General features: G+C 32.6%; 1 protein-coding gene across 1 annotated transcript; it reads left to right on the top strand.

Annotated features, from left to right (window-relative positions):
• Positions 1 to 12,102: 12,102 nt before the first annotated feature.
• On the top strand, positions 12,103 to 19,685 carry LOC142613223 (pectin acetylesterase 12). The gene is made up of 12 exons (XM_075785467.1): positions 12,103 to 12,473; positions 14,882 to 14,964; positions 15,202 to 15,331; positions 15,448 to 15,521; positions 16,082 to 16,168; positions 16,247 to 16,371; positions 16,474 to 16,534; positions 16,880 to 16,933; positions 17,056 to 17,133; positions 18,033 to 18,138; positions 18,269 to 18,414; positions 19,385 to 19,685. Exons 1-12 carry the CDS (start codon positions 12,254 to 12,256, stop codon positions 19,490 to 19,492), a joined length of 1,272 nt encoding a protein of 423 aa, XP_075641582.1. The 5' UTR covers positions 12,103 to 12,253; the 3' UTR covers positions 19,493 to 19,685.
• Positions 19,686 to 20,416: the final 731 nt, after the last annotated feature.

The raw sequence follows: 20,416 nt of genomic DNA, 5'->3' as shown, positions 1-20,416 counted from the left end.
AACTGATTTAGTAGATTTGGGGTATACATTCAATGTACTCCATCGTTACATATGTGCCTTTCTAACGCAAGGTTATAAGTTTTGATCCATCACGGTCTTACTAAATTAAGAGTAATTTTTTCTCTCAAAATAAATTAAGAGTTATTTCATTTTTAATGTTTGAAAAGAAAATGATTGGAGATTTTGGTGTTGGTACACGCAAGCTGCAAAGTATTAAGGCCGCATAAGGCCCATTAATGGAGTCCAAAGTCCAAATGTGATTTCTGTTGGACTTCTTTTGAAACCCAAATCCAAACTTCTTTGCTCACCTCCCTAGTCCCACGCTTTCGAGTTTCGTCTCTCTCTCTCTCTCTCTCTCTCTCTAATCCTGTGTCTTCGTCCCAATACCACCATTAGATTAGTCAAGATTCAAGAACCTCCACTAAGTTTTTGTTAAGGTATTTTAATGTTCCCATATAAGTTATCTTTAGAGTTATAAAAATGATTAAACTATGTTAATTTAAATAATTAAAATTTACAGTGTTTTATTCTTAAAAAAAAAAAGTTAAAATATTTTGGAATAAAGGAATTCAATACTAAACAAATTTTCATTAAATTGGATTTAATATTTTTTGAAGAAATTATAATTAAATTAGGTGTGTCTTTTTCAAAAAATTTTAAATGTGGTAATTTATTATCCATGTAATTTTTTATTTTCTAGATTATGACTAGGAAACAATGGGTACTTTAATTACTTAAATTTTAATTACGATATTACTTTGTAATTTCTATTTCATGTAGTGGAATGATGTCACGTAGATCTTTAGTGCAATGTCATTTTTGTAAGGATTTTCTTTGATTTTTATATAAACCAAATTAAGTGACAACTATAAGTCCCTGAATATTAATTAGGGGGGACAAATATTCATAATCAAACCTGAATCATGGCAGCCAAGCTTATTTTACAAAAAGGTTAATGTTGGAGAGTTGGTAATGGAGCTTCCATCAGGGATTCTTCATGATTTATGGATTCCCAATCATCCCACGAATAAAGTTCTTCGCCCTCCATAAAACATTGAGGAAGAGATGACGGTTTCAAAACTGTTAGACCCGGAACTATGTTCGTGGGATAGGGGCCTCATTATGCAGCTTTTTAATCAGGAGGATGCTGAAGCAACCCTTCGAGTGCCTCTTAGTTAGAGGTATATCTCTGACTCTCTCTCTCTTTTCTGGCTCACAGCAAAAATGGTGAGTACTCAGTGAAATCGGAGTACCATGTAGCAAGACAGTTGGCAAAGGATGGGTATTGGGCGGAGAGTTCTACTGGGGCTTTAGGAGCACAAGTATGGAAGCATCTGTGGAAGCTTAAGCTAGCTAGCGAGCTTGTCGCAACATACTACCAACTCAGGCAAACTTGGCACAGAAAAGAATTATTCAAGATAGTACCTGTGAGCTCTGCAGGAGTAATTATTATTATTATTATTATTATTATTATTAGTAGTAGTAGTATTATGTACTTAGGGTTCTAATTTCATTTGTGCAAATACTATATATAAAAATTATTAAAAAAAAAAAAGTGTTAGTAGCTATTTGCACAAGTTTGAATATTAATAAAAATATATATACAAAATATGAGTTTTAACACTAAGAGTGTAGAAAAAATATTACAAGAACTAAATAGTAAATTAAATATGAAAACAACTAATACCCAATGTGTATCTATATTAAATCAGTGTTTCAATAATATAAAGCTTCTCATCCCCCTTCTCCTATGTATATGTGTGTGTTTCTCAAATAAAAAAGATACTCAATGTTGTCAAGTCATCCCACATCAGTAAAGTGTGATATTGAAAAGGGAATTATCACTTGCTCCGCGACACTAATTGTAGCATACAGTTTTGATGTTACCGCATGAGTATATTCTCTTATCTCATTCTCTTTCCCCCTATATGTGTGAAAAAATTATTAGGTACTCCCAGAGTACCATAAATGCGTACTCTCTCCTCTCATATAAATGGTGGGTCTCACCATAAATTTAATTAGTGAAACTCACCATTTATGTGAAAGAAAAGAATTCATATTTATGATATTTTGAAAGTACACGATAATTTACCGTGTGTGTTTCTCAAATAAAAAACTCACCCACCGGCATTAAAAGTAGATTATGAACAAACGGTAGAAATAAAAATGCTCAAAACATCACGGAGTCATGGAAGTTAGTGGAAGGTATCGAAAGTCAAAACTGATTAGTTTTCCAAAACGAGAAAATGTCCACGTTTGCATTCCTATCCACTGTTAGCTTTGTCCAAATGGAGTTGTAATCTTTTTTTAGATGCACAGATAGAAACTTGTATTTTTCACATGAAACAAATTCTAAAATAAAAGGCCACATCACTGAATTTCACTCTAATGTTTTCTTTCTCTTTTTCTTTTTTTTTCTGAGAAGAAATATTGAACCACTTTATTGCTTTGTGGAAAATTATGGTGTTACATCAACATAAACTAGATAGGTAATATTTGGTGGAATAGATTCCATCTATACCGTTAAAAAAAAAAAGACTTTCTAGCTCTTCTAGCTAAAGCATGAGCTACACGATTGCTCTGCGCCTAACATGAGAGAAGGAACAGGTTTGAAACAAACCTATTAAAGACTTATAGTCTTTTACAATATGAGCAATAATGAACCGGTCTGGATAGTCACCCACTAACCTTTTACAACAAGCTCTGAGTCTCCTTCAAATATAGCCTTCCTCAAGCCCAACTCCTCCATAAATAACATTGCTCTCCTTGCTGCCGTCGTCTTAAAGTTAATGGATGCCCTAAAGACATTGGTTTAGGAACTATTTTAAAATATTTTTATGAGAAAAATGATAGCATTTTATAGTTCCCATAAAAGTAATAATGTTAAAATTTCCTAAAATAGTTTATTAATTAACAATGTCCATGGAGCATCTGTTACTATAATCCTTAAATTAAAATAAAATAAAAAACTGCCTTCATTACCTCTCTTGTCTATTTACTAAAAGATTTGAATGTAATTTAAGGAATAACTATTCCACAAGTTTTTTAGCAGGTGTGGTTTGAAGTTGGAGAAGCCTTCATGTATATATATTCCATAAAAAGAGAAAATAATTTCTCAATAGCCGTAAATATATGCAGGGAAACCACTAAATATGTATAACTTATTTTTGTTGAAATATACAAATTAAAGCTTGTAACAAGGATGAAGGTAGGGGTGTCCAGGCAAACCGGCGACCCGCCCAACCTGTCTAACCCGCCGCCACCTGATCCGACGACTCCGGCGATCGGACGCGGTTTCTGACTTTGCTAACCCGACACTCAGCAGGTTAGTTATTGGTTTTTCAGTTCAAAACCCATGAAACCCGACCCAAACTGAAGTCCATTCAATCTCCAGCCATTTTTTCCAGATTTTGGCCATTTTTCCAGATTTTGGTATTTTTTTTTCTAGATTCTTACCACATTTTTTCCGGATTTTAGCCCCTTTTTTCACTTAAATTTGTCGATTTCTTGAACAATAAACACCGGATCTGGCCGAACCATTGATTTCTCATCACGATTTGGCAGAAATCTCATCGGATCCGACGGGATCTCACCGAATCTTGGATGGATTTGCCAAGATCTCGCTGGATCTAGCGAGATCTCGACGCGTTTTGAAGGATTCCGGTGAGATCGGTTTCACCCGAAACCCACCACCACCTGCCGGCAACCCGAATCGACGAATCTGTTACTGTTATGGGTCGGTTGTGGGTTGATAAACCACCCACTTGAACTGTTACGGGTCAGTTGCGGGTTGGGCAAAAACCCAACCAGCCCGACCCATGAACAACCCTAGATGAAGGTAACTTCTATAGCTAATATTATATTGAATTTTGACCAATACTTCTTAAAATTATTAGTAAGCATTTGACTGCATTTTTTCTCCATACACTTATCTTCCATAAAACATGAATGTTACTATATAGTACAATTGACTGTCTGGTATTCAACGCCAACAAAAAAAAAAAAAAAAAAGGAAAGACTTTGTCAATTTTTATTTATCACATTCAACCACAACAGGGAAATAGTTATAGTGTTTTCAAAACACACTTTTTATCTGCCATTAAAGGTCAATTCTATGTGACCCTTTTAGCTAAAGAAAAAACATAAAACAATTGCTATAAAGCTCTTGTTTTCTAACTTATGACTCTTTCATGTATTTAATACTCTTCTTTTTTCTTTTTTCTTTTTTGTGGTGAAAACTTATTTAATACTTTCGCATATATTTTGGATAGCATTATCAATCTCCGTTAGCTCATCTTGTACCGTCAATTATCAAATTAAGAATATGAGGATTCTTAAAGAAAAAAAATTAAGAATATTAGCTCAAAAACAAAGATAAAAAAAATTCACCATCACAAATAAATACTTTTTTAATATTCGGTTGAGTTCTTAACATCTCAATAGAAATTGTAGGGGAGATGGGTCCAGGAGTACATATTTATATGCATATTGGGCCAGAGGCCCAATTCGAAGACATTAAGCAGTCTAAGGATGGGCAAACATCTTACTAAGGGTCCATGTTAGTTTATAAAAAAACGAAGTTTGATCGTGATCATTCGAGAAGTTGATCTGAGGAGGAATATATCCTCGGATCAGCTAAGCAGAGGTCAGAATGTGTTATTAGCCATCCAGAGGCAACGTCCCATGAGACTTCGTTGATAAGGATGTGCATCACAGGGGTATAGGACAAAGGAAAACCATGAAATATCCAAAGAAAAAGACGTTGCACCGCATTGAATGCTCTTTGGCCGCATTAATGAGGCAATGATGTCTGAGTAGCAATGTTCAGCTTTGTAGCTATCTTCAAAAGCTTCAGGAATGTGCTGATGGGACAAGTATCTTGCCCGACAATCTGATCTATACGTGAAGGGTAGAGAGAGGAGAAAGGGAAGTATAAAAGGAAGAGGAAAGCCCTAAGATAAGGGGATCGAGGGAGAAATAATGGATACATTGTAGACATAAGGACAATTTTTGTAATCTATCTTTGAGAAAGAGAAATATAAGATCTAGTCTCCTCAGCTTGAGTCCGAGGATAATTTTCGTTACACAAATTATTGCATCGAATGCTCTGCAGCTAACTCTTTGGCCGCATTAATGAGGAAGTGATGCCTGAGCAGCAATGTTCAGCTTTATAACTATCTTCAAAAGCTTCAGGAAGGTGATGATGGGACAAGTATCCTGCCTGGCAATCTGATCCATACGTGGAGGGTAGAGAGAGGAGAAAGGGAAGTATAAAAGGAAGAGGAAAGCCCCAAGATAAGGGGATTGAGGGAGAAAGAAAGGAAACACTGTAGACATAAGAACAATATCTGTAATTTATCTTTGAGAAAGATAAATATAAGATTCAGTCTCCTCAGCTTGAGTTTGGGGATAATTTTCGTTACACAAATTATCCCATCTGAGTCATATTGTGATCTAGCCCATTGTCTTTGTAATCTAAACTCACTAAAATCCATATTTATAACTCACTCTCTACAAATTCATTGTATTGGGCTTTTTTGGGTCTATTCCTTTCCTATTTTTGGACTTAGGTGCAAAATGTGTCCTTACAAAAACATTGGTAGAAGATGTTTCATAAAATGTCAAAGAATAAACATTATGCTTATATTACCACATAAATTTTACCAACACCAAAAAAAGTACAAGGAGCCCAATTATTAGTGTTTTCCATGTTAAAAATAAATAAATAAAAATTAAATATTTCCTATGTTAGAATAAAATTTAGGTTTTCGCCATATGCTTTAGTGTCTAGTCCGATCTAGTTGCCTATTTATTGAATATTAGTTAGATTAGACAGAGGTTGATCTCCTTCTATATAAAAAAAAGAAAAAGATAGAAGTTGATTTGTTATAACAGATAAAATTTTTTCCCAAAGAAAGAAACTAGAATAAGCATCATATTTTTAATTTTCCAAATAAATTTTTCACTTTTTTAGTTATTTTGAAAGCCAATAAATGAAAAGAGACAACATACAAGCGGGCTGTGATTATGGACAAAATAAGAATGTCTCTTGATTGTATGACCGAGATCTGGTGCAATATCCTAGAATGCAATGCCTTATTAATGAGCTGAGATGAAAAGTTAAAACTTACAGCATCCACACCAGTTCATGTAAAAACTTCTAAAATAGAAAAAATTACAAATTTTACACATTTTGAGCAAAAAAAAAACACCTACATCAGCGGGTGTAAAAATGTTTAAAATTGTGAAAATTCATCCATGAGCTACAGTAACCGTGTAAATATACACGGTTACTGTAGCTCGTTTATCCCATTATTTTATAATTTCCCGTTCACTCTTTTTTTTTTTCTTTCTCTTCTCCGTGCTCAACAATCCTAGTTAATTGCTCATCTTCTTCTTTTTCCTCAAATGCACAAAAACACACCCATGCACAAACACATCCACATAGAAATCAACACAGATACACTTGCTCAAAAAAAAAAAAAAACAGAGATACACAAACACGGAGCTTATGGATCGTGGATGGTCGATCGGAGCTAGTAGCTCGGAGCTGTGGATCGGAGTGTGGATCGTGGATTGGAGTTCGTGGCTCGGAGCTATGGATCGGAGTGTGGATCGTGGATCAGAGTTCGGATCGGAGCTTGTGGCTTGGAGCTGTGGATCGGAGTGTGGATCATGGATTGGAGCTCGTGACTCAGAGCTGTGGATCAGAGTGTGTTTCGGTGCTGTGGATCGGAGCTATCGGGAGAGTTGATTTGGAAAATGGGGAGAGAGAGAGAGAGCAATATCAGAAAAAATGGGTAGAGAGAAAGAAAGAGGAAGAGCACGTATGTATAGTGTTAGTTAAGAGAATTAATAAAAATTTTTAGAAAGTTGATTATTTAATTAAAAGAGGTGGTAGAATAGATTAACTGATGTAGGTGTTTTGTAAAAATGAATGTGTAAAACAGAAAATATAGGTTTTTAGTGTAAAAATAGATATGTAAAATAAATGGACTGGTGTGGTTGCTCTTAGAACCTGTTTTGTAACTATATTTGAAAACAGTAGCAAATTGAACCCCACTATTGGTTAGGTCATTTGGGCCATTTGGCACCTGTTTTCACAAAACAGTTTTTAGAAAATTGTTCCAAAAAGGTACCATGCAAGTTTTCATAACAATTTTTGGAAAACAACTAAAATACGTTTCCTGTTCTCCATTTCTTACATCCAATGGCATTTTTTTTTATAAAACAATTTTTTATTTTTTCACAAGCCAAGCTCTTCTCTGGGTGGTCTCTCTCTCTCTAAACCGTGACAAGCTCCACCGACTTTCAAAAGTAGCAAATAGTAATACACACAAATAAGTAACATGCAAACTGCAAAGTCATTGAAATATACAAGTATTTAATAACACTTTAATACGGTTTAAACAGTAAAAAAGAAACAAAATTGAAATCATTTGTTTTAGTCAAATTTCTCACTTATCTATTATTGTTTACACACACATATGTGTGTGTGTAAACATTAATAGTTATTCAGTTCTATAAAAAAATAGTTATTCAAATATATAATTATCTAATCCAAAAAATATTTTAATTGAATATGGCTTAAAATATTAGTGTTGCTCCCCTGCGTTATTTGGGACTAAATTATAAGTTAATTTTTTGCATTTTAATTTTTATGTACAGTGTAGGTGCACAATTGTACCCGGACCCAAAAATCGAATGTTGGGTTCAGGCCCAATGAGCATTATACAATAAAATTTGTAGAGTATGGGTTTGAAATCTAGGTTCGGGATGTTGGAAATTCGATTAATAGGCTAGAATGTTACAATCTGTGCAAATGATGAACAAATATGACAAATAGATCTCCTTGGACGTAAGCCGATGACGATTCTTATAAATATTATCTTTCTAGGCGCAAGTTTACAATCCTTAGTTCCTATTTTTTCTTAGCAGAAAGTGTAGATCCCCTTCTATTTCCTCTCTTGTCTCCTTATATACTTCTTCTTCACTGGTTCCTCCACATGTCATACAAATTTTCCCCTGAGATATTTGTCCTATCTGCCACCTTCTTCAAGTTTTCAAACAATAGCAGGAAGACTGAATTCTACTGTTCAGAGGTCATTTCTCCATTAATGAGGCCAGGGAGGTAGATGCATGGTCTTTAATGTGGAGTTAGTAGCCTTTTCCTTAGATATTTCTCTCACATCCTCGCGTCTAGAGGGTGCTGGGATCGCCCTCTTACCCACCAGTTATTTCCAAGATTTTGCCTTCAACCCGTTTAGCAAATCCCAGGATCTTTGCTGAGCCCGTCCGAGGAGACATTCATCCTTGGACAACTTCTCGGACCATTGTAGTGTAAGCCGACTCGTGGGCTTAGAGGCCTCCTTGACAAAAACAAACTGGTACTAGCCAATCAGGCCCAAAACTCAAATGTTTATTCGATAGCTTTTACCCCCCACATACCGTTTTTTAAAATTCCACATTTTCAAATTACAATTACATTTTAGTAAGTTTTCAACAAATAATTTTGAATTAAAAATTAAATAAATTGTTTCCGAATGGACAGATATACATATTGACATTCAAGCTCTACAACAAAATATTTGTAATAGGTTTTTTTTTTTTTAATAAAAATAACTGACATGAAATGATATGTTTATAACATTTTTACAACAAATCTTAAATGACAAGTTGTTACTAGTTGTTATTGTTGGGGCAAAAAAATAATCTTAGTGTTAGGTTTAAATTTAAATTAATAATAATTAACCACCTATAATTTATTATAAAAATATTGTAAAAGTATTATAGACGTAACAGCTCTCTTGTTTTAAACACAAAAATAACAGAAGAAAGACAGGCCATTAACACGTATAAACCACATCTCCATGTGATGCTAATTATTTAATAATTAAATAAGCCGTTGATGGGTAAATCCGTAAATGAGTCTTTAAACACCCAATCTATCAGTGACCTGTCTAAACGCACACATACTCATCACGTGCCACTTTTCACGCATCGACCAACCTTATTTCGAGAGTAATGTTTTTTTTTTTGATAAACACAATAAATTTTACTATAGTAATCTTATTAGTAGTAAAGTGATGGAATGGGACTCAAGTTGTCGCTCTCGAGATTGTTTTAGTAACTTGTAAATATGAAGCATAAAAATAATTATAAAAGTTATTCACAATGTTAATGACACTAATTATGTTCATTGCAAGTTGCAAACTCCACTTGTAACTCATTTATGATAAATTTCATTTAATTTTAACATTTCCTTAAAGGTTTAATTACACTTTTTCCCCTGAATTTTTGTCCCATATTTTAAAACGATCTTCAATATATCAAATATTTGAATTTTGTTTTTAATCTTTATAAATATGTGCAAAAAGTCAATGTCATTAACTGTTGAATATAAAAAGGGTATTATGGTAAATTGAGAGGTGATTCGCTCGGACAATATATACTTATTAATGTTTCCTCTCCCTTAGTTTATTTTAAGTAGAAAGGATTTTGATAGCAACAAGGGAAGGAGGAATTATTGTATACTCCCGGAATACTATAAATGCGTATTCTCTCCTCTCACATTAATGATGGGTTCTACTAATTAAATTTATGGTGTGACCTATCATTTATGTGAGAGGAATGAATACGCATTTATAGTATTCTGGGAGTACCTAATAATTTTCCCAAGGGAGGCAGGAGATTAAAGTCGTGAACCATAAAATCTAGCACAAATTCATTCATATGCCATATCAAAGGCAAAACGGGTAATTTTACTAAACAATCTCAGCTCAAAATATGTGAAAAGAAAAAAAAAAATACTAGTTAATATATATTGCTCTTATGAGCCATCTGTTGTTTTCCATAAATTTAAATGATCAAGAACTAATCTACAACATTTGGAGGGTTAGGAACTATTTTGAAATCAATATTAATACATTTTTTACAGAATGAAAAAAATATAGTGATATTGATTTCAAAATTAATATTAGTATATATATATAACGTAAACCTCATGTAAGAGAGTATGAGATTTTGCCATGCAAATCATTCCTTACAATTCTCGTAGCCTTCCACCTCACTAAATTTTGCATTTATGTTAGAGTAGTGTTAATTTATCACAAATTTTAATATATTGAGCTTATAAATTGATGTGTTACTAATTATAAAATACTAATTCAAATATTTATTTATGAGGTAATTGAAACCAATCAATCACATTCACTACCAAATCAGTTTGTAAATTTTATGTAGTAAAACTTGTAATACATTTTGCATTTTGCTTAAAAGCATTTGTGAGTATGATTTAAAAATGAGATATTCTAGGAAAAAATCCTGTAGTTCAACTAGTATAGTAGTACCTCATGGTGTTTCCAATAAAGATATTCATGGTACAAATCCCCACCCCAACTATCAATGTGTGTGTGTGTATATATATATATATATAAAATGATATATTTTAGTTATTAAAAAAAAGAATCAATGGTTTATTTTAAATGAATTTCTATGGTTAATTTTATTTTTAGACTAATAAACGCCACAAGCATATTAAATACTCATTAATAATAATTACAAATATCAATGTTCATATTTAGACTAATAAATACCAATTGATAATTACCATAATTATCAATTTTATATTTAGACAAAAAATAAAAGAGGCTGCAACAAAAATAGTCACCATGCGTGCATTTCTCTTATAATTATCTTCAATTAGCCTGCCACTATGTCACACTTTGCATATATGTCAAAATTTTATTAATTAATTGCTAAATTTTAATAGGATAAAATGATTTATTGCCATGTTTTAATTATCTTGGTGCACTAATCTTCAATAATATAAGAATAATAATGTTACATCCACAATATTTGACTTTTGGTTTACCCGATAGTATTTTGACACAAAAGTTATCGAAGCTTCACAATTTTACATGTCATTATTGATTTTTTTTAATAAAAAAATTACTTTCAAGTGATATTTTATTTTAATGGTAGAATAGATAGTTTCATATACAAAATGCAATAATGAATAAATACTTATTAATAATTACCATATTTTTAAAATTTCATATCTAGACTAATAAATGCAAAAGGGCTAATAAATACCTATTAAATTATCATGTATTAATTATCCTGGTATGATATTGGAAAATTAGAAAATACTGTAGCCTCAATTTATGATATGTAATTACAGAGATATTTAATAAGATAAATTTTTTATTTTCATGTATTAATTATTTATATATAATAAATGTATATTTATATTTTTCTAATATTTAGATTTTTCTTACTTAAATTTAATTGCATTAGAAATAACAATTAAAATAAGTCTAGCAAAAGATTAAAAGGCAACTTCATTATGAAAAAGATAAAAGCAAATTTAATAACACGCAGTCAAGAATATAAAAATTGAAAATAATTTGACTTTTAATTTTAAATTTGGAGTAAAATAATTAATTATTTGCCTAATCACTCAAGTAATAGGTTCAACTTTTGAATGTTAACAATTTGTCTCTCTCTTTTTTTTTTTTTTTTTTTTTTTTGGTTCTCTTTTAAAATTTCTAATGACATGTATGAAATATGAATCGATTACAAAATATTTTGTAATATTTCAAAATACAACATGTATTGCGTGACACATTGTGTAGTATGGGACGGCTTAAGGACCAAAAGTATAAACAAAACATTTTTAATTATTTATTATGAAGATTCTACTAAACAATATATCTTTTTACAAGTGTGGGGGCAAAGCGTTGAATTCAACGTAAACTCGAGTGTGGAATTGACTATGTTTCCTACTCCCGTAGTTAATTTCAAACAATAATAACAAAATAACTTTTCTTACAAACAATAATAGACCCCAGAACGATATCGGTAAATAAATCAAAGTTAAAATTCTCTGCAGATTCTTTCTCATTTTTGGCAATAATATTAGAGCAGTGAAAGAGGAAGGAAGTGTTTAATGGCCACACTCAATTAAAAGTTGGATAGGGACTGACTGGGACGTGGGTTACTGCTCCTTCACACAAATTGAGAGAGACACAGAGAAAGACAGAGGTCCACACTGTCACTCACTTTCTCCGCTATTTATGTCTTTTTTCATTCTCCTAAGATAAAGGCCTGTGTCTGCGTTTGCGTTTGCGTTTGCATTGCTTTCTTACTTGTTTGTTCTCTCTCTCTCTCTCTCTCTCTCTACAGAGGTTGAGAGTGAGTGAGAATAGTTGAACTGAGCTGAAGAAGAAGAAGAAGAAGAAGAAGAAGAAGAATGAGGGTGATATTGACGGTTCTGGGTTATGTTTGCTGTGTTGTTGGGGTGGTTTTGAGTGGATCTGAGCTGGGTTCTTTTGAGGACTTTACTGTGATAGAAAAGCATAAAGAGGGTCTGCTTTCTTTGGTGGAGAATGATAGAGCAGCTTCACCTGTCTCCTCACAACCTCTCATGGTTCCTCTCACCCTTATTCAAGGAGCTGCTTCTAAAGGAGCTGGTATATCTCTCTCATTCTCTCTGCTTTGTGTTTGTTTTAATTTGTACATTGTCTTCACTCAGATGCAGCTTCTAACATTATTCCCATTGTTCATAGTTCATACCCGTGATTTCTAACTTCAGGGTTTTATTTATTTATTTATTTATAATATATATATTAATTATATATTATATTTCATCTTCCATTTGGGTTTTGGACTTATGAGTGTTGCTTGTGTATGGCAAATTTCGTGTTTGTGTTAGCATAAGAAGGTCTAATTATTATTACCAAAAGTTGGTTCAAACCTTTATGCAATCCAGTTATGACTTATGGATTGATTGCCACAATTGGCTTACTGCTAAATTTTACTACTATTTTTAAAGAAAATTACATTTTAAACTCTATAGTTTAGGGGTGTAAAACAAATTAGACCCGATGGTTCAAAGGTATATAACATATTAGACCTTGAGATTTAAAAAACTAACAAAATTAAATTCTATAGTTTTAAAAGTAACAAATTAAACTCCATAAAAAAAAAAAAAACCCAAATTAGACCTCAACACATTTAAGTTGAATGACTTTGGGTTTTAATTTTTTACTTTTTAAAATCTCGGGTTTAAGTTGTTATTTTTTAAATTGTAGATCTCGATTTATTGGGTTTAACTGTAGAGTTTAAATCTCATTTTTTCTGGAGATTTCACATTATTGGGTTTAATCATAACAAAATTATTGGGTATTTTTAAAATTGTAGAGTTTAATCATAACAAAATTTAATTGACTAGAACTCCTAAATTATAGGCTTTAAAATGTAATTTTTGTTGTTCCTCAGACATATAATTAATAATTCTCCATTGTTTCCCACTAGATGATGTGGCTCTATTTTACATGCTTTATGAAGATTTATATGGTAAAAATTCAAAGGGGAACACAAAAAATGGGATAGAGGATTTATATTCTCTTTTTTCATCCATTTTAGCTGTTCATTGGTTAAGAAGGAAAAAGGGATTCAATTTTTAGGTATTGTTTGAGATGTTTGTTTTGTTGATGAAATTTGAGTAACATGAAATATATTACACGATTTATACCTGAAAATACCTGATATGGATCCCAAAGTCCTTACGAAGTGGATTAATTGATTAAATAGTCTCATATATATATATATATATATATATATATATATATAAAAAGAGTAATAGTTGAGTTATTAATTGATTAATATGGACCCCAAACAGATAGTTCAATCACAGTTATCAATCTCCAAATCTAAGAACAATAACAATAAAAGCAGCAAATACACAAATTTTAGTGAGAAAGTGGAAAACCAATGAATAAAATCATAAAATAAAAAAAAAAACAGCCTTAGAATCCAAACCTATAGAAATCCACTATAGAAGAAACTGTTACAATAAACCAGGAACTCTAGTGCTTCAAATAATTCTTGGGAGGTTTTCTACCAATGAACGCACTGACAGAGGTTTAGGTTTTGTGTAGTTTGGATGAACAACACTCTTGGTGTTTTATCTCATGGTCAAGGCTCATGACAAGCAACCCCTAAAAAAAAACTTTGAAAATGTCTCATAAGGAGAAACACTATAGGGAGTGGAATTTAGAACTCTTTAGGCTCAAGAAGGTTTGGCTCATGGATTTTTCTTGTATGGTAGCTTCTCTCTCTGTAGCAAGGATTGGTTTATATTAGAGAAAAGTTAAATAGACTGCACAGGATTTTTTTTTTTTTTTTTTTTGAGAATCCGACTGCAAAGGATGTTGGTTTACCATTCTAGTGCTTTTTGGTCAAGTAAGTCTAGAGCAAAGTGAAAGTCTTGCAAACATTCTGTTTAAGTTTCGGCCTAGCAATGGTCAAGCAAACTATCTATCTACAATAGCTTATTTGCCCCCTAACCTTTCTATTATATTATTTATTATTAAAGCACTAGCTTGCCCCTTTCTCTAATAATAAGGTAAGCTTTGATTCTTTAAAGCTGGCTGCTCTGCTATGCTATGCTATACTAGTTGTAGGGCAACTAGTGTTTTTCTAATATAATGTCAAGTAAAGGGGAATTTATTATGATCTTATGAATCTAAAATCTCAAAATGGGTTAGTTATAACGTACCCCATACAAAAGGTTCCATAGAAGACCTTGAAAGAAGTTCAATGAGAGCCCTTAAATCAATAGGTAAAGGGGCTAAGATAGAACCGTAATAAAGAATATAACTAAAGGCCCATTGCTATTCCTATTATGAGATCATGCAATCTAGTGAGTCTTTTGAGACTTGAATTCTTCATTCTTATTTATTTTTGACTGAAAAATGAAAATTATTCATTCTTATTCTTGACTGAACTTAATACAAACCAAGCTTGAATAAATTACAATCCTTGCAATATTTTGCTTTGACACAAAAATTTGGCCCACATTCTCAAATTGCAACAGTCTGCTTGGATGGGACACTGCCTGGTTACCATCTGCATCGTGGTTACGAATCTGGTGCAGACAGCTGGCTCATTCAATTAGAGGTGTGTGACACAACATTGAAGTATTGAAATTCTAGGTTTCTAAAGAAGGCTGATCCTATTATTTATTTATTTGAATTTTTCTAGTGAATGCCACTTTGATTGCTTGTATACCACGAAGTGGTTTTTAGATGTAAATGACATGTGGCTTTCACATGAAAAATTAGTCTTGCGTTCTATTTCTTAAATACTATGTTTTGGCTAATGCTTATGGCTTTACTTCATTATGTCATGATCCAGGGAGGGGGTTGGTGTAATACAATAAGAAACTGTGTTTACCGCAAAACTACTCGACGTGGTTCATCAAAATATATGGAAAAAGAATTACCATTCACAGGAATATTGAGCAATAAACCTGAAGAAAGCCCTGGTTTATTTCCAAGCCTTGATGCTTACTCTATCTATGTGAAATAAAATTTCTTTTTGTGGCTACTGTTGTTAATTTGGCTGAGCATGTTCATATGCATGAGCTTCTTGTGCTTTCAGATTTTTTTAACTGGAACAGAGTCAAGATCCGTTATTGTGATGGTGCATCTTTTAGTGGGGATGGCGGGAATGAGGTTTGTTAGAGCATATTCTTCCTTCACACTTTTTCCTTAAACATTATATTCCTATGGCATGAGTTTTTCTTAGAAGTTCCTAGCTCTTTAAGAGTTATGGTGCAATCAGTTTAAAAATTTCAAGCCAGCTGGTGTATTATGATTTGAATGTTAAATTAGTACAAAGTAACACGAGTTTAGTGTTTACAAGGTCCTCTTCTGTGCAACTATCAAGTTTAATTCATTTCATTAATTTAGACAATTTAGTTGATTGATAGGCATTTTTCTTGCCTTGGAAGCTCATAATTCATCCTAATTAACTGATTGCAGTAGACTTTTGTGACTTGAGTGGCCTGTATTTCTCCTAGATGCTAGGATAAAATTATATCTTGGGGAAGAATAATGATGCATAGTTATTTGACAGATTGGGCTCTGTTTTCTTCTAAACCTATTGAAAATATGAAATCTCCATGTATTATGATTTTGTAAAATATCTGTTGGCATAGAGACTTTATTTATTCAACTAGTTATTTGTATGACTTCTTTAGTACTGCATGTGGAAGTAACTGATCTGCTTTTAGGCTGCACAACTAATATTTCGAGGACAACGGATTTGGTTAGCTGCTATGGAAGAATTGATGTCCAAAGGAATGCAGAAAGCTAGCCAGGTTTTGTGTTTAACATATACCTTTTTATTGTTAGTCAGCTTTGATTTTTCCAAGTTTTTATGTCAAAATCTATTTCAGGCTCTTCTTTCTGGATGCTCTGCTGGGGGACTAGCAGCTATAATACATTGTGATGAGTTTCGGGACCTATTTCCAAAAACTACCAAAGTGAAATGTCTAAGTGATGCTGGACTTTTCCTTGATGCGTAATAAGCCATATTACTTAAAAATATTTTGTGACTTCTATTAGCGTGTAAGTTGTTGATTGGCAATACTAGTTATATTGATGATTTCATTTGACCATGTAGAATTGATGTATCTGGTGGGCGCACTCTAAGGAATTTGTTTGAAGGTGTGGTTACCTTACAGGTATTGTGCATAATTTTTTCATTTCAATGATTGTCAAACCCAGTTCAAAATTAAGAAGAGAAAATGTTTTCTTGTGACTTTTAAAAGGACCAGTTGTAAGGTTTCATTCAAACTGATTTGAGTGCTTCATTCTGAAAATTTTGAAAATTTAGTGCCATTTTACTTGTTAAACATTAAGCCTTGGTTGATTCCTTGCCCAAGTTATTTTTTTTTTCACTGTGACAAATAATCTTCTTGAAAACTTATTATTTATTTTAGTTGAGGCAATCTTGAATTTAGGGGTTCTGTATAGATTTTCACTTTCCCTCTCTGAAGTTTTAATAATTGATATGTCTGAAATTTTAGGGAGTACAAAAGAATCTGCCAAAGAGTTGTATCAACAACAAGGATCCAACTTCGGTTAGTTTCCATCTTTCTTGATTGTCACAAAATTTCACGAGTTCAATGTATAAGAGAGAACATTTGGAAATTTGATGTATTTGAACTTGTTCTCTCTCTCTCTCTCTCTCTCTCTCTTGCAGTGCTTCTTCCCTCAGAATTTGATTGCAAATGTTAAGACACCATTGTTTCTTCTCAATGCAGCTTATGATGCGTGGCAGGTATTTTTTATTTTTTTTATAAATTTTTTTATTACGTTTTAAAATATTCATAATAATTTTTTGTTCCTTAAAAAAATTTATGTCATCCCAATAATATATCAGTGGCAAGAATTGACAATGAGTTATCTATGCTTTGCCAACAGTCCACAAGTTGCAAATGCTAGTTTGTTTTAGAGAATTCATTTTTGAGTCCTCCGTTGTATCTACTCTTTTGTTGAACTGCCATTGTTAGAAAACATCATTTCATCCAATTCTAGTTTGTTTTAGACATTCATTTTTGAGTCCTCTGTTGAATCTACTCTCATTTTATTAGACTGCTATAAGACTATTTATGCTATATGGTATTGAATGTTGGGCTACTAAGAAGCAATATATTCATAAAATGAGTGTAGCTGAAATGAGAATGTTGAGATGGGTTAGCGGAAATGAGAAAGTTGAAATGAGAAAATTTGTTTAAAGATAAAGGCGGTCCTTATTGATGAAAATATGAGGTGAAGTCACTTAAGATGGTTTGGTCATGTTCAAAGAAGAGCGGTTAATGCATTGGTGAGAAAGTGAGTTGGTTCAAGTTGAGGGAACTTAAAAAGATAGAGGAAGACCAAAAATAATGTTTAGTAGTAAAAAAAGACATCTTAATTAAGAAGGTAACAAAGAGTATGACTTCAGAAAAGAATACATATGGGATGAATTTGTTGAGAATTCTGTCTACCCCAAAAAATTTGGGACTAAGGCATGGTTGTTTTTGTTTGGTCATAGGTGGAGTCAGTTGACTTCCTAAAGGTTAAAACATTTTCCCTGTGCCCTTTGTGCTGTAATTGTATTCTGACTTGAAATGGTGTTCAATGACCTAGATAACCTGAAATTACTGGGACTAAATTTCTTATATTTGTTTTCATCAGCTCCAAGCTAGCTTAGCTCCACGATCAGCTGATCCTCATGGCTCTTGGGATGACTGCAAATCAAACCATGCACGGTGTAATTCATCACAGATCCAGTTTCTTCAAGGTAGTCTTGAATTATTATTATTTTTTTTTGGTCATGTTTTCATTTCCTTGGTTCAGCAATCTTTGTTATGAATGTTTATATAAGCATATTATATAATTCTTTTCTTCTTCCTTTTATTTCTATGAAGCAGACTTTAGAAATCAAATGCTCAGTGCCGTTAGTGACTTCTCAAGGTCCAGTCAAAATGGATTATTCTTAAATTCCTGTTTTGCTCATTGCCAATCTGAGAGACAGGACACATGGTTTGCTGCTGATTCTCCCCTTGTTAAAAACAAGGTATGCAGTATCTTGAAATCTGTAGTTCTCTCACACAGTGACATTGTAAATTATTTATATCAAATTTGACTCATATCTGTTCATTTTCTGGCTTCCATCTAGATGTATGCCTTTCTTGACACTTTTTGTCTGAAGCTATATTGAGGATTTGTAAGCATAACTTTACTGTATGATACATAAGTAGGAGTTCAATAAGGTATAGGATAAAATTAAGATGTTTGACGATATCTATGAGTGAGATGTCGCAAAGCTAGAGAATAGAGATCAACGTTGCAGCATGTGTGTGAAGTTAACTGTTAAAATAACTAAAATAATGTTGGAAGGAAGATTGTATAAATTTTTAATAAGGCAAAACCTGAAAGCCTGGAGAAAAAGAGAAGAAAAAGGGTGGGGACAGACTGTAGTACTTGCTGTATTTCCACCGTATATTTTAGTTTTGAAAGAGCCAAAACTTAAATCCAACTCTACTCCCTTAATTAATATCTTTACAAAATTCTACACGCACACACACGCATATATATATTAGACTAAAGTACAAAACTGACCCTCTAACTTTTTTCAAATTTCATTTTAGTTCTCTAATTTTACTTTCGTTCATTTCAGTTCTCTAAGCTTTTAGATTTATTCAATTAAGGTCTTTCCGTTAACTTCTGTTAAAATTTTTTGAAAAAAAAAATCTAGAAAATATTTTTCAATCATTAATTGAATTTTTTTAATTTAAAAAATTTGAATAAAAATTTATAAAATTGAAAAATTAACCACAACATATAACAAAAGTTGATGGAAAAGCCTTAATTGAATAAATTTGAAAGTTAGAGGGCTGAAATGAACAAAAGTAAAGTTAGAGGACTGGAATGAAATCTGAAGAAACTTAGAGAGTCAATTTTGCATTTTACCCGATATATTACTTTAGTAAAAAAATTGTATGAACTTCATCCATATTGATTTGGTTACATTATTTTTTATGCAGGGAATTGCAGAGTCAGTTGGAGACTGGTATTTTGATCGGATACAGGTGAAAGCTATTGACTGTGCCTACCCCTGTGACAACACCTGTCACAATCTAGTTTTCAAGTGAGTGCAAAATTATTCAATGTCACCTCATGTGGCTTTCTTATTTGTCATGCTCCTTGCCAATTGTGAATAAATGTAACATTCATTTGTCAAAGTGACAAATTCATGCTTGCTGAAGAGTGCAAACTATAATAGCTAGCAAATTCTTGCTCATGGATTTTGGCCATGAATTTTATAAATGAGATTCTATTGTCTCAGTAGAAGGTTTATCAGACTCAAATTTCCAGAAATGATGCACCCTATGCACAAACCCATCAGTACTTCTGCCAACCTCTACGTGAAAACGAAATCTAATTCATTTGTTCTAAATATTGTATAGCCAGGAAATCTGCAACCTTACACAATTGTTAACTTTATAAGTCCCAAACTCTACATGACTAACCTCCCCTCTTGGCATTTAGCATCCACTAAAGGATACTATAATTTCATAAACTTAAGATGTGTGGCAAGAACAATGGATTTGATGTCAAAAACTTGTTGCCAATTAGAGGTTTTAATTTCAGATAACTAAGTTTCATACCCAGAGGATTTTTGAATGACCATGAATTTAAAAAACAGTTTTTTTTTCCCCTTTTATTTTTAGAGGAATGGTGCCTTGAGAAATTTGTAAAAGGCTAGGCAACGTGTGAATGACACTTAAATGAGAATTTTTTTTAGTTATGTTGAGAAGAATGCATTTGATGTAGAATAAGGCTGGAGGGAGGGAAACAAAAGCAGTAACATGTTTTCACCATCAAAGTAGAATTAAGCTGCAAGAAGGGAGGGAGATGATGTAACATGAACGTACCCATCAAACTGTTTGTTAAGCCCCATATCTAATAGGTGATACGGTTGCATGTTGACCACCATTCTGTCGTCTAGGAATTACTGATAATTTGTTTCAGTACTTGCTTACAATCCTCCTGCAGGGGTGTCTTTATTAGTAGAC

Source organism: Castanea sativa, chromosome 10, assembly GCF_040712315.1.
Source record: "Castanea sativa cultivar Marrone di Chiusa Pesio chromosome 10, ASM4071231v1".
In the NCBI taxonomy this organism is placed as follows: Eukaryota; Viridiplantae; Streptophyta; class Magnoliopsida; order Fagales; family Fagaceae; genus Castanea; species Castanea sativa.
The sequence above is the reverse complement of the archived record's forward strand: the minus strand, read 5'-3'. Positions and strand labels throughout refer to the sequence as shown.